A 14882-nucleotide genomic window follows, 5' to 3' on the forward strand; every position below is an offset into this window, starting at 1 on the left:
GGAGCAGTGAGCTTACCAAACTCAACCCAACAACCGCTGCCGATATGACACCGAACAGTGACCCTGATACGCAGGTTCACTGTTCGGTCAGACTGCCGCTGTAGGCTGTGTATGTGTGTGTGATGGGTGGTGGAGGGGTTAAGAAAAAAATAACAAAATATCCCCTTTACTTGCCCTGTGTCGTAACATTTCTGAGCCTGCCCCGCCCAACACGAAAACGGGTTCAACGAGAGTTCACGTCTGAGGCCACACCCCCTCGCCACCACGTCAGCAGGCAGACGGCGTGTCGTCACGCGTAAGACAGAACCCAACTATGCCCTACTTTCTGGTTCTGTTGGCTAGGTCACAGCGACCCCCAGTGGGCCCCGTCCACTGACCTATTAACCATTAAGACCAATGATAAGAACACCAGGTTTAGAAATGTGCTGGTCATCATAAAATCATCTGCAAAGAAGGCCTGTGGTCTATTTATATAATACAATTCCTTGTAACATATATATATATATATATATATATATATATATATATATTTCATATATTATGTTAATGTATCATTAACCAAATGTTGAATACAATTTATATTTTTTTTTCATAGATAATGGATGCTATTTTGAATTGCAGAGAGAGTTTCAAAATAATCCTGTATGTTACAAACATACCTAGAAATGTTATTCAATTTGTATTATAGAATCATAATGAAGAAAGTAAAAATGATATATAAATATGTACTGTAAATAAAATCAAATTCAGATTATATTTACATTACATATTGTACATTTATGAATTGTTATTTAAGAAATATCCATATTTATTTACAAGAAAATATTGTCACTCTTAAATATAAATATTGTGATGCATACATCATGTATGGGAAAAAATAAACATTCAGAAAAAAAGACGTATTAGAATATAATAGAATATTTCTTTATTGATATATATATTAATAATAGCCATTGCCACTAATATTATCCACATTATAAGCTCTGAACTAAGTCCGTTACAATTTATGTTTAACATAAAAATAACATTTTCGATCAATATTTTGTTCATGGTTCCTTACAAATGAAAAAAATACTAAACCTAAGAACTAATAAACTGAAAATGAAAATATAAAATATATTAGAATGACTATAAACATATATTATGAATTTTACAACCAAAAGAAAAAAGAAATCTTGAAAAGAAAAAGAAAATAAATAAATACAATAATTAAATTATTAATGAAACAATAATTTGAAAAGAAAAGATTTTATGTATTTAATCAAAAGAAAAGAAAAGTAAGAAAAAAGTAAAGAAAATGATTAATTCATGTCCCGGGACAGCATATTAATATTTCACACATAGCACTCTTTAATGCTGTTATGGAAAGGGAGAAAAAGTTACCATTGGCAACAAATGTGATAATTTGCTATAAATATTTCCGTATATATACACTGCACTCTATGATTCAATTTGTAGGCCTTTGAGTTGATAGCATGTTACCTATTAAAAAAGGCATGAGCTTAAATAAACTATACATTAAATATAAATGTATTAATATATTATATGCCTACATATGTTTCTTGTGAATTATATTATAATTAATATTCTTATATGCTAATGTTTTACTGTGCACGCCACACACACACATTCACTGTTTCTTGAGAGAATAACGAAACACAAGCCAATGTAATGCAATAGAAGTTCCTCTTTCCTGTGTAGAAACAAGGAATAAAAAAAAAGGTTGGGTGTACTGTACATGTTAGGGGCCAAAGAAAGATTTAATAAATAAATACATAATACATTTGGAACAAATAGTCTCAAAGTTTATAACATATTTGGTAACAAATTACAGAGAGGTACAACACATAATGCCAAGCCTACAAAAGTGATTTGCCTGATTGGTATTCATTTCTTCTACTGCAACCTAAAAAAACAACTACACTATTGTTGTACAACAAAGTTCCCAATGAAAGCAGTTGTTCCCTAAATGTGTATGATAGTGCACCTGACCTTATGGAGTTATCAGACCGACTGAGATGACTCTGGAAGCATTGGGCTCAGCAGGACAGACGGGGATATACTTTGGTAGAAAGACTAAGAGTGCCCACTAGTGTTGAAACTATGTACTACATCAGCATCAAACAAATAGATTTATTTTTAAGCAGGAAACTTTGTCAGCGTTTAAGACAGGAAGATTAGAAATTATAGTTAGCATTGTATTTAGGCGTTTCCCTGAGAACTGTATTACTGTGAGGTTTCAAATGCAGCATTTTCATCACCAGGGGATGGTAAAGACTCCGGATGACAAATAGTTAAAACGCACATTAATTCAGTTATTTTATGTTAGTGGTTCTTTTAGACAGTGACTCATCACACTGCTTCAATGGTAGGGGCCCCTCTCAAAGTATTAATTAAAAACGCACATCATTTAACAGTTAAATGAATAACATACAGTTTTTAAAATATTTCTCTGTGTCCTTCATTATATCAGACGTAGATGGAATAAATATGAGTAAAGGCTAAATTCCTTCTGATGCATCAGCGAATAAAATCTTGGTCCAAAATATATGTATTTTAACTTGGAGGACAATAAAGCCTGTTTTCTCCCAAAACTCCTTACACATGAAAAACTTTTGGTAATTTTATTTATCTGATTATTTTCCATAAGCTTGATAAATATATTTGAGTGTCGTGTCCCGTTCCCCCCCCCCCCCCACCCCAAAAATCAAGTATCAAAGCTAAACAGCTCAAGGACATGGGTCACCTAAATCCACAAACATTTGGCATGTTAGTGTCAGAGTGTGATGAACCCAGTGTAGTACCGGTACAGAACACAAAAGGATGGAAATGTTTTTCATCCAGAGCTTGCACACGCAGCAGGATTCCATATTTCCATGGGAAATGTACGTACACACCATATGAGGTGTTTTGATTAACCTCCGTAGACAAATCAGACCAGTCCAAGTTTTAAGTAAGCCCTCAGGAGGAAGTGAGGTGTGTGTCTGTTGGCGTGTGTGGGTGTTATCACTCTGCATGCTGGTCCCGATGCAGAAAGTGAAACTGTGGAGGCCGTGTGTAAGGTGCAGGACAGGGAATCCTCCATTGTGCACAGGCAGAAGGGAAAGAAATACAGCATAAGAGGCAGTATGGTGGTAGACAACGCTGCTATTTAGAGTCCGGAAGTTATCCGACGAAAGATATTGTTTGCCAGTCAAACCAAAAACATGGAATATAGCATCTTATTATTACGAACAAAGGGGTCCAAAATCCCAGTGACCATTTTGATTGTTACTGGCTCATAATAAAATACAGGTCTAAGTGTTTGGATACGTAAATGTCTTCCTTTATTAAATATATTATGTTTGTAAAAGGCTACCTTCATATCCAATTTTATTGCATCACATCAGCCGCAGTTGTCCGAGTCGTCCACTTGCTCCTCTGTAGCAGGTGCAACTAGCCGGTTGTATGAGAAAGCCAGCATCATCTGTATAAAACAATATTAGACTAGTTTTAATACAAGAAGGACAAAAAGAAGAAAAGAAAAAAAACCTGTTTGGCAATGAGGCTCTAAGAGAAAAAGCAAGTGTTGGATTCTCTTTTACATTTCTTTCATTTCCTCAGAACTCTCTCGGTAATAAACTCAATTTAGAAATCTCCTAAAAATAAGTTGTCTAGAAAAGGATTTCTCATGAATCTGAAAATGATACATTAGAATAAATACCAAAAGGTCTGATGCCTGAGCAAGTAATTAGATTTTCACACTAAGCACTTTTCTTCACTCGGCTGTAAAATGAATCCTGAAAACTGACTGATTTGGTGCAAACCCTGAATCTTGAAACCCTGCTTCAGAGGTGACATGTAACAACATGTCATTACCAATGAAACATGTAAGAAAGAAAAGACAGGGCTGTGAAGGCAGCTTCCCGGTGGGCCTAATTTAAAAGAAAGGTGGACTCCCTTTCACCTTTTTCAAAGTGTACACACTGAGTCCTTCTAACGCAGGCACACACACTCGGGTTGTGTTTTCTTCTTTCTCAGTGATAGTGGAAACATTTGGTTGCTGAGCTACGGTTTGCCCACTCTTCATTACAGGCATTACAAGCATTTTGTTACGCTCGTTTGTTCCCGAGCGCAAGAGAAGCTGCTGGCTATAAGATGTCAACTCGCATCGCCTATTCCTAACTGGAAACCCTTTTCTGAGCTTTGTTTGTTTCTTATTTATTCTAATTAGATTCTAGAAAAACTGTCATTTAAATAACATCTGTGTCTTGTGCACATGTTGAATGAGGGTAAATCAAATCATGTGGTATTCATACCTTAGGCGCATGGCACTACAAACGCATTGAGATTCAGTGCACAGCCCTAGTGGTTAATAACGTTCCACTGAAGTAGATTTGGTTAAATTTGTGCACAATAATAATGCCACAACTACAAAAACTGGTGGCGGTTTTCGCCCTCACATGGTGCATTTAGCGACAATTCCCCAAAACACAGCCATAATCACCTTCGCCCAGACTGGATGACTTGTAAATAGACACATTCTCTGTCTTTTAGTTTTCCTTTTGCATACCGTTAGCAGTGCCAGCAGTCCCATCATCACCCCCATCATGATATACATGTTCTCGGTAAGGCCACCAGCCCACAGAGGGCCCAGGATGGTAGCTAGACCTCCCACTGAGCGCCGCACTCCCTGACTGAAACCTGCAATACAAGCAAGGCACAAAGACTCAGCACACCAAACAACGCGAGGTGAAAAGGACACGCACTTTCCAACATGCAATGCTTTCTATTTGCCAATGGATGGTGCAGTTTCTCACCTTGTGTTTTCTCAGAAGTAATTTTGGAGAAGAGGGAAACCTGAGCCACGGCTACAAATGGCAAACCCAAAACCTGCAGAAACACCCCAATGATGAACTCAGTTAGCTGCCAGGGGAAACCACCTGCAAAAGAAAACACCAAAACATTGATACACTCAGGATACAGCCAAGTTCTAACGGGGTATTTCTAATGTTTGATCGAGAGGATGGTTGTCATAGAATTTGTATCTAATGCAGAGTGTTTACCAGATTTAAGGATGTTCTATATTCCGCAAAGTTAAACTGACTCTTCGTGGGAGATCAGGTTTTGTAGCAGCATCAGTTACAGTTGATGAAGATCTATGTGTACATACAATAACAACAGTTTCTTCAGTGCAGTCTGACCTAGTGGGTTAGCCAAGAAGATGAGGCACCAGACACCAGAGATGTTGCAAATGATCAGACCGACGGCCAGGACCACTCGATCAGCAACACGCTGGCTCAGCCAGCGCACAAACAGGAAGCCGGCGATCACCTCCACGCCGCACAGACAGTACATCACGCTGTTCTCCAGCTCCCCGTAGCCGAAGTACTTCTGGGTCATCGGAGTCACCATGGTCTGGGGAGGGAATGTGTGGAGATGTTGGCACAGTCCATGAAAGCACATTGTCACAAAGTCCTGAAAACAGAAACTTCCAGAGTAAAAATGTCTCCCAAGTATCTCATAATAATTCCTATCCCAGCATGGTTTCACTTGTTTTCAAATGATTTAGAAACAAAAATCAATTCATTGGAAGCAGATCCTTAACTAAAGAAATATAAAGAGACTTTCTTTGTGTAGGTGTGTGTGTGTGTTTCTGTCTGCACCTCCAGCGCTGTCTGATTGAAGAGGGTGATGAACTGAGCAGCCAGCAGCACGACTATTTCTTCTCTCAGGAACTCTACAAGGAGGGTCAGAGACATTCATTTCAGACTTTAAATGTGTTTTACAACTTTTCCCTGACTTTTTAAAAGGAACCTAGAATGATATTGACACACGCACTGTAAACCACCCACCTCGGGATATGCTGAAATTCTTAAAGGGGCTGGAAGATGAATGGGACTCCGGTGGCACGGGAGAGGGAGGTGGAGAGATAGGACTCAACGCGGCCTGTGAGGCAGCAGAGGAGTCGCATCCGGCTGGGTCGGATATCACAACTGAGCCGTTGGCTGTCACAGCTGAGCCGTAGGACCCCCCCAGCTCCTGCGACCCCATTAGCGGCTTTTCCTCGTCATTGTCCTCTTCCACAAGCCCTCGGTCCTCCTCCTCCACCTCCTCCCTGCTCTGGCTTGTCAGACTCTCCTTGGCCTTCCCCTTCTCTAGAGGCGGTAGGTCCCAGTACATTAAGATCACCGCCACTTGAAGGAGAGTCCACAGCAGGCACATGAACAACTGCAGGTGATGGATAAAAGAGTTAGAACTTTTCTTTTAGGGGGCAAAGAACGCTGCAAAATGGAAAAACAAAGCGTAGCGCGGACCCTTACCCCTGGCGCAGTATATTTATTGACCACAAAAGGACCCAGGTGGAAGTCACACAGCCTCAGGAAGATGTTAAATGCTGGGCCTGTGTCAAACCCAAAGTTAAAACATGTTACCCCAAAATCTTTGCAAATCATTTAGCACAATCTTGGTAAGTAGCAAACTAATCTAAAAGCAACTACAATCATACAGGCTACTTGCATTATTATCTAAATTATGATCTAAATTTGCTTGTGAGCTCTAAGCATTCACTGTGTTAAGTGGGAGGCTAGATGGCAAGTAATTCCACTCAAATCTCAATCTTATTTTTCTGTGTAAAGATCACAAAACCATTCCAGTTTCATACCACTTAAACTCAAATGATCAGCTGGCAGCCTTTGGAATTTGTCATAAGAAAGCAGACAAAACACTGACCAATCAGAAGGCCAGCTTGTCGACACGCCATGACAGCAGCAAATGCAGTGGCGCGGTCGTCAGGGGAGGTGCTTCGGGTCAGGAAGCCAAAGATAGATGAGCCAGCTCCTGTGCCGATGCCTGGGGAAAATACATATTTCATGAGTGAATTACATTACTGGAATATTGAGGTTAAAACCTGGAGCTCTGGAGAGGATGTACATTCGTGTGGCATTATGTCACATCATGTATTATTATATACCTAAAATACACAACATCAGAGTTAAGGTGGTATACTGTGTCACCGCGGGTAAAAGTTTCAAAGCATGATCAATGTGCTGAAATTGTTGTGGCTACTTGAGCATTCTTACGAAGAGAAAAACATATGCCAGTGTTTTCAAGCATTCTGGATATACTTAGCAGGTCAACCACATATTCTAATGTTACCATTTATCATTTTGGGGTTAAATATGCGCCACATTTAAAATGCACTGAACAGCAGCTTTTAAGACGGCTCAAACGACGGTGCAACATTTTATTTACAAGCTAAAATGTAAATCTTTACATAATGATTCTGCCAGGTTTTACTGGTATGAGAGGTGTCATTTGGTGCACACCCACCTGCCACCAGTCTGCTCGACAGTAACAGCCACTTGGAGTAGCCCGTAAAGTACATGAAATTACCTGGAGAGCAAAAAGTTGTAGAAAAATAAAAGTTAGCCATGTACAATAATAACACAATTAGAATAACAAAGGAAGTTGTGTTTTTGAAATCAGAATACGGTTTCAAGGCAGTGGTGGTGTAAATACAAATATGAGTGGACTCACCAATTATCTCAAAACAGTTGGCAAATAGGATGATCTTCTTGCTGGTCTGCGTTCGGTCGGACAAGTGGCCAAACAGCGGTCCCGTCAGGAGGCCGCTGAAGCTGAATGCCGACAGGGCCAAACCCAGAAAGTAGGGTGCTGCATCCAAGGTCTGCAAATACATCCATATTGTGGGCAATATTACCGCTGGGGACACAAAAGGAAGCAGAATCAGTTTTTTTTATCTGCCTTCTGAAGTACACTTTCATCTGAAGTAATGTTACACTTCAGTGTCTGACTTGAAAACCGTTGGGACAACACACAACAACATATGAAGTGAACATTGTATTCCAAATCTGCTGAGCCTACACTGGCTAACTTAGCGATGCCGAGTCATCTGTGTCATAATTTCCTATGTGGAGTCAATCGACCACACTGTGGCTCTGTTGGGCTGCATCCTTGATTGCATCTCGTCAGTGTTTATTGCAACCTTGTGACTCCCCTGAGCCCTATTGTGACATTCATCAGTGGGCGAGACAAGAGATTAGATGATATCTGTATGTTTGAGTTCTCGGTGCAACTTTAAACATGTTACATTTCAGTGCTAGTAATGCTGAGAGAGTGGTAGCTCCTTCTCCATTTGAATGCCTCCATGGTGCCGACTCAATTATTGGGTCAGAAGACACCCAATAAAGCCTGCGAGGGAAATGAAACGTTCTCGTCATTTGCAAGAATGTTCGTCCTTTCCCCCAGATGATTACACAATTGTCAGGAGCTTGTCTTGTCTATTTCGCCTTGTCCTGTTTATTTGATATTAGTATGTGATGTAATTCTGTCTGTGTTTAAGGCTTGTATTCTTGCATTGCCACTATGCAAGTCTGTTGTGTGGACCCCAGGAAGAACAGCTGCTGCAATGCTGCTGTAGCTAATGGAGATCCTAATAAACTAAACCCCGACAGAGGCATCTGTATGTGGGTGACTGACAAAAACCATGTTATACAATTGAATCTTGCTTCTTTGTTAGTTTTTTTACAACATTATACCTACAGTGAGTGGCAATGGAGAAAAATAAACATGTACAGTGAAATGCAATCTAACACAAGAGTCTTGTAATAAATCGTATCTTTCTGAATCGTATTGAGAGAGGTGTTACAGGAGTGTGGTTAAAGGTGTTGTTCTACGGGATAACAATATAATCATGTTAATCAAAACGGTGTCCTTGGGTATCCTAAGGTATTGGGTATTGTAAGCATATGGTGGCATCTGTATAAGGGCTAAACAATGTGCTAACCACACCCAGATTATCACTTAAATATGGATTGGCCTGCTGCTTGAGTCAGGTGAGAACATCATGTCCTTGGGTATTGTTTGGGGCATTTAGATTAACAACCTAGGAAAGATTTTCCACAGGCCAAATTAGTTTTTTTGTGAAACTTTTTAAAAAACAGTAAATTATTAAATAGTATGGCCAGTGTGGAGACGGCTGTGAGTTAACAACACAATGGAACAGTTAAGTTAAATTACTGATCCACTCCTGTCCTTTGTAGAACTATAATCCTGCCTACAGTCCTGGCCAAAGCAGATTCTTTATCCGATAGGTTCATACAATGGATGTGTGAAACATCTCGGATGAATTGAAACACTCATCAACTTGTCAAACCACAAGTTCAATCACAGTATGTCACAAACAAAAACAAAAAGGTATGAATAGTAAAATTCACTCCACATGGCTTTAACCACCGCTCTATATTACTAACCAATGTTCAATTACGATGAGTGGCAACTTTATCTGCAATAGCTTTACATGCATGTAAGGAAATATGTCAATGTGTATGCAACATTTAGATTTTAAAAGGGAACGTGATTGAATTAAAAAGAGATCTTACCATATTCCACACCGCTTAGAAGAAATATAAGCCCGATGGTGAAGAACGTCAGCTTCCTTTTCCGTCGATTATCCATCGTGTTTGGCTGGTTTGATACTATACTTGAAGAGACATGTTCATTCTAATCTCTCCACGAGACATCGCTGTTGACATAATCCCGAATCCAGTGCTTCGAGTCAGATCTGAATGCAGTGACATATCACCAAGCCCGTCTAGAGACAGCTTTAAAACGGTCTTTTCTTGTGGAAATAAAGAAGTGCGTATTGTGCTACATATCTCTACAGGCTGGGAATACTGCACGGCGCCGGTTGATCCGTGAAGTGCAGTGAACTGCCCGGACCTGTAAAGCTGGGTCGCCAACGGCCGGCGAGCAAACAAGCCGCCCTGGAACGCTCCTGCGCAGTTTAGTCCACAACCTATATCACTTCCGGGGTACTGGAACCGAGCACAGGACCGACCCGAACCCTAACCCTCCACTACAAAATTGAATGCACGTATGCAAGTGCACAGGTGTGAGATACATTTGTGCTTTCAGATGCCTGGACATTTAATGAAATACAAATTGACAACTAAAAAAAGGACCCAATGACGATCCGTTTGCGAGTTTAATTTAATGTTCACAGTGAAATGATTAGAAATCAATACATGATTAGAAGGGAAAATCCATTATTTCCAGTAGGAAGCCCAACATCTATATTCTTCTAACTTGGACGGTGTAGTGATATCATTTTGCTGTTGTTTTTTTTGTTAAGGCTGCAAGCTTATTCTACAGCTTCACTACGCTCAAATGTTTGAAGGCTTTCCATGCACATATCAGGAGTTAGTCATTGGCAGTGCTCCTCCACGTCCTGTGACACCCATTAACGCTGACATTGAGAAGCCTCTGTTACACACACAAAGCTGCCTCTTCACCCTTAATTCAATCTTCTGTCTCACGAGTATCCACAGTTTAGATTGCTGCCGTCCAAGCAAATATAGGACCATTGCCTATGGCATGCTGGGTAATAAAGTACCGACAGTTAAATATGTTAACTTCCCAAATTCTTTGCCAGAGGGGTCTAGTCAATATCTCAACTTTAAATGATTCACTTAATGGTTAATCTGATGGTGGTTCATGTTAAACAAAGCACATCAAGTCAAGTCTTTATTTACAATCTGCAGATTGACTCACAACACAGTCAAATGAATGAGCTGAGTGCATGAGCAAATGAGGTTTTATACAAACTGACAAACAATGAGATCAGAGAGGGACGGAGTGACTTATTAATTTAAACAGGTAAAATGACAGCATCTTCAAACGATGACATAGCAATTAAGGCCGTCTGATCTTCTCCCGTCTTGAACATTGTGAAAAGGCACTAACAGTTTGCTATTTGCAAAGACATAAAATGTATTTAATAAGAAGTAATAAGGCATGGCCTCTTCACGTTTTCGACATGGTCACTGTGATAAAAGACAAAGTATATGCAGGTTAAGAAGGGTCAGTGTGGCCTGTGGTATGGAAGAATACATGGAGTCTGGAAAATGTCCAGTACATATGCAAAGCAGGAGAACATAGTTGCACTGAAGGCCAAATAAAGTTGCAGATGCTCATTCTGACAACTACAGAAGGATACACACATAACAATATTCATATGTGAATAGATTCCAAAGCAGATTTTAATTGCAGTTCTTTTGACGCGAGCGGATTCCAGTTACTCCGAACCGTGTTTCTGGTAAGAGATGGTGACGACTGCTCCGTTGTTTTAAATGTAACTTTTTAAAGCTGCATGTCTGGATTACATATCTACCAGACATGTCAGTGCTCCATTTACTGGGTGTAAGGAGGAATGCCTAAATGTATGCTCAAAATAAATATTACTTAATGTGATGTCTATTAATTGTATATTTTACGACCACTGCCCTGTGAGGTACAGTGCTTGGCCCAGTCAGCATCAGCTTCTGTATAAAAACCTTTTCCCGCCCTCTCCACTACAGAACACAGCGTGCCTGCAGTAAAAATATTGCAGAACAAAACATAACCAAATTCAACACGTTTGCATAAATTGTCAAGATAAGAAAAAAAACATCGTTAAAAAGGTGACTGACCACCTGAGAATTATGTATAAAAGAAATCTTTATTTACAGTTTGCCAGCAGATGCAGGTTGCAGTTCTTAAGTGTCACAGTCTTTAATCTGTAGTCCATCATCTTGGAGAAAACATTTTGTAACTACAAAAGTAAAAAACTAAATATGTTTTCTTCAGCCTCCACATCTGTCTATGAGCTGCTCTTGGATGATGGTCACGTGCTGCAGACTTGAGAATACCAATGTTCAGTGTACAGTTCATTTGGACTTTAAAGTTGACTGTGGCATTCGAGGAACCAGTGAAGTGGGCAAGCAGAGGTGAGTCTCAGAAGGCCAGTTTCTTCATGAGGAGGTAGACCCGGGCGTCCACCTCGAAGCCGTGAAGGTTGTTGGCGTCTCCTTGCAGCCTCATGAGGAGGCCGCCAAAAGACACATAGGCAGAGCTGAAAGGAGGAGCACATCCGTGAAAGTTACAAATGAGAATGATTCCAACGCTGGTAACAACTGATGAATAATAAATCGTTATCTCTCACACAGACCTTTGTTGGGCAAGTAATACACATAATTACACACAATAGTGGACCAATGACAATCCACTGAAAAGCCTCCTACAGTGTAATCTTTTCATAACGATGAGTCAGTAAATTTCATTAAAGTATTAATATACATGTACAACTAGGAATATATTTTCTGGCGATTATTTAGCACGTCAATATATTTTTTTTAACTTGTTTTTGTCATGAACACATGAATAATAAAGACCGTGTTTCGGAACAAGGTGGATTTTTTTCTGAGCTTTCCGACCCCAAATAAAGTCATCAACCAATCAGGTTGTGCTATACCTTTCACAATAAAAGCCCAAGACATAATGCTGAAAAGTATTTTACATTTAATGTTTGTGCTAATTTCAAAATGTTCCTGTGGAATTATTGCACAAATAATGTATCTATAACAGCTGAAATGCTACTTGTCATTATGCCAATGGTTGATTGATTAGTTATTGTATTAACGTCATAGCTTCAGTCAAAGTGAGAAACTTCACTCACAGGCGTGTCGCTGCTTCCGTTGAAGTCTCATCGCCCTCAATCTTGTAAACCTTCCCATACATCACATAATCAAACTGGTCCGCTCTGGGAATGGAAACAAAGTTAAATGAGAGCACATATCTAAACCAGCAAACAATCAAAAAAATACATACACTGATGGTATTACGTCCTATAAAACAAAAGTTAGCATTTTATTCGTAATGTTAAATGCATCAATGAATGAAGAGCCTATGTCTCACCTAGATGGCCGGTCATCCTGAGGATTGTACTCTCCGTCGTCTGGCGTTCCATCTTCATATAACGTGCTGGCAATAACCAGCCGGAACTTGTCACCTTAATGAAACGGACACATGCAAGTGAGTTTCTATAGTGGGCTCAGACACCCTGGGTTATTTAAGCACGGTACTTTACTCGTGTATCCTTTTATATAAAGGTGCTCTCACAGATAGAGGACATAAGAGTAAAATGTAGCTGTTTTAATGCAAAATGAGTGAAGCCAAACACTTATGTGACCACTTTATGAAAGAGTGCTTTAGATTGAAGAGGAGCACATGTACTCTGATGTCATGTGGAAAGATAAATGACTTCATAATATGATTGTGTTAAGACAAAAAAAAAAAAAAAATACTTAAAATAAATGTACAAAAAGACAAATATATTGCTCCTTACCAAGATCAACAGGATATATCTGAATGTTCACATCCAAGATGAGGTCCATCTTAAAAGATTCACTTTCACAATGCAGACGAGATACTTAAGTGGAAAAAAACAAGTGGTAGATTTGGGATTAGTTCATTTGCAGTTTTAAAGTTAAGGATATCAATTGAAAACAACATTGAATACATGAATGTAAATGCAAATATAGGTTAATACTTTTTGCAGGTGAAATACATAAACATAACTCAAAACAAAAGGAAAGAAGCAAGATCAACAACAAACAACTAGAATGTAGATAATTGAAGCTGTGTGATTGGCCACAAGCGTCATTATTTTGGATTTACGTTCTTGGACACCCGGTTAAAAAGGTAAGACCAACATTAATTCTACTTTTTCAATGGTTACATTTCCATTATGAAAAAATGCATCTGGGTATTTAGCTTGATAGATGCTAGATGTTATTAATGGTTTTCAGATGATGTCATATTTCTATATGGTGGCTGATGGTTGATTACCGGATAAATGTACCAGTACTGTAGTAGAGACCGGAGACTATTGTAATGTACAGAGTTATAACTTTGCACCTTCTTCAACCTTGTTTTTAATGACATTTCACACACCTCTGTCAAACTTCTTGCCATCGGGATCAATGTCCTTTACATCGAAGATATCTTCAAACAGGATTCCAGCCATCTCTGTCCGGGTCTATGAACTTGGGAAGGAAAGAAGATAAAACATATAATATTATTATAACAACTGTCATACCTAGGAAGCTTCAGACTTTAATAACAAGTGCTCGTATTGTATTTACTAATTGGGGGGGGGGGGGGGGAGTGTGACAAACAAGGTGTCTGTGCTCTGCTCATTTCTACAAGTCAACCTGTACAAGTTTACTTTATATCAGACTAGAAGATGCCGAAATTCATAAGAACTACAGGCTTTATAATTACTGTCCAGTGGATTTTCAGACTACACGCTGAAAGCTTCCTTTCGGACACTGGACACAGATCGCAAAGACAGTGCAAAGTGTAACGTTAGCTCAACTTATTAGATACAACAATAGTGATAATAGAGACAAACCTACTTCACAAAACTAGTTCAATCACACTGACGATGAAGATGAAGATGAACCCCATTAGCTAGAGTCCATGTGGAACATGAACATTAACTTTAGCTTAACATGAAACGTTTGAACTCAAACATGTGTTGGCAACTAAACACTCTCAACGGGCGTTAATTCAACGACGCTGCTTCAAGGCATCGCCGAGTTATCATTTGACCAAGTCTAGCGGTCTTGTTCGCTAACTAACGTAACAACTTCAGACGAATCCCACAATCAGGCTAGCGGTTAGCTTTAGCATGTTGTGCACACGCTTCCCAAGCTTACCTCAAATAAGTTGACGTTCTTGTATTGTATTGGGAACAGAATGAAGTCACAGTCACCCAGTTTCTCTCTGTGGCAATGCGTGTCTAACGTGTGCACTAGTTAACTTATTCTTCATTCATTAACGTTACTGTGTGAAGCCAGTTGTATTGAATCGATAGACTGTAGGATTATACCGCGGAGAAATGTGCTCAACCTCTGACACGAAAACTACTTCCGGTTGAAAATACAAACTTATTATAATTTACCGACTGATGTTAGAAATGAAAATAGATGGGATCACGTTTTATTGTCTCTAGCTAACAAAAATAAACTATAGTAGAAGTAATACGAAAAATCAACGTT

General features: G+C 39.4%; 2 protein-coding genes across 3 annotated transcripts; both read right to left on the bottom strand.

The window, feature by feature from the left end:
- Positions 1-2747: 2747 nt before the first annotated feature.
- mfsd8l1 (major facilitator superfamily domain containing 8-like 1) lies at positions 2748-9685 on the bottom strand. Of its 2 annotated transcripts, none has more exons than XM_079158407.1 (12): positions 9384-9685; positions 7519-7669; positions 7312-7374; positions 6712-6831; positions 6303-6382; positions 5835-6210; positions 5646-5719; positions 5184-5397; positions 4800-4922; positions 4553-4683; positions 3359-3466; positions 2748-3079 (listed from the first exon to the last, which is right to left on the bottom strand). In XM_079158407.1, exons 1-11 carry the CDS (start codon positions 9384-9386, stop codon positions 3386-3388), a joined length of 1416 nt encoding a protein of 471 aa, XP_079014533.1. In that variant the 5' UTR covers positions 9387-9685; the 3' UTR covers positions 2748-3079; positions 3359-3385. The 2 variants fall into 2 exon arrangements, with proteins under 2 accessions (XP_079014533.1, XP_079014532.1); XM_079158406.1 differs by having other exon boundaries at positions 7519-7704.
- Positions 9686-11518: 1833 nt separating this feature from the next.
- Positions 11519-14707, bottom strand: polr2h (RNA polymerase II, I and III subunit H). Its single transcript, XM_079157476.1, has 6 exons — positions 14541-14707; positions 13774-13865; positions 13166-13249; positions 12736-12829; positions 12497-12580; positions 11519-11893 (listed from the first exon to the last, which is right to left on the bottom strand). Exons 2-6 carry the CDS (start codon positions 13844-13846, stop codon positions 11776-11778), a joined length of 453 nt encoding a protein of 150 aa, XP_079013602.1. The 5' UTR covers positions 13847-13865; positions 14541-14707; the 3' UTR covers positions 11519-11775.
- Positions 14708-14882: the final 175 nt, after the last annotated feature.

The sequence above is a fragment of the Pholis gunnellus genome (assembly GCF_910591455.1).
Source record: "Pholis gunnellus genome assembly, chromosome: 4".
Lineage (NCBI taxonomy): Eukaryota > Metazoa > Chordata > Actinopteri > Perciformes > Pholidae > Pholis > Pholis gunnellus.

What these genes read in the sequence shown, in the direction of transcription:
- polr2h (XM_079157476.1), bottom strand. Translation starts at nt 13,846, where the DNA reads ATGGCTGGAATCCTGTTTGAAGATATCTTCGATGTAAAGGACATTGAT. An exon ending in TGGCAAGAAGTTTGACAGAG is followed by an intron (nt 13,250 to 13,773) that starts GTGTGTGAAATG and finishes TTTCCACTTAAG; the next exon opens with TATCTCGTCTGCATTGTGAA. An exon ending in CAGGATGACCGGCCATCTAG is followed by an intron (nt 12,581 to 12,735) that starts GTGAGACATAGG and finishes TTCCATTCCCAG; the next exon opens with AGCGGACCAGTTTGATTATG.
- mfsd8l1 (XM_079158406.1), bottom strand. Translation starts at nt 9,459, where the DNA reads ATGGATAATCGACGGAAAAGGAAGCTGACGTTCTTCACCATCGGGCTT. An exon ending in ATAAATATACTGCGCCAGGG is followed by an intron (nt 6,211 to 6,302) that starts GTAAGGGTCCGC and finishes CATCACCTGCAG; the next exon opens with TTGTTCATGTGCCTGCTGTG. An exon ending in TACTTCTGAGAAAACACAAG is followed by an intron (nt 4,684 to 4,799) that starts GTGAGAAACTGC and finishes CTTGTATTGCAG; the next exon opens with GTTTCAGTCAGGGAGTGCGG.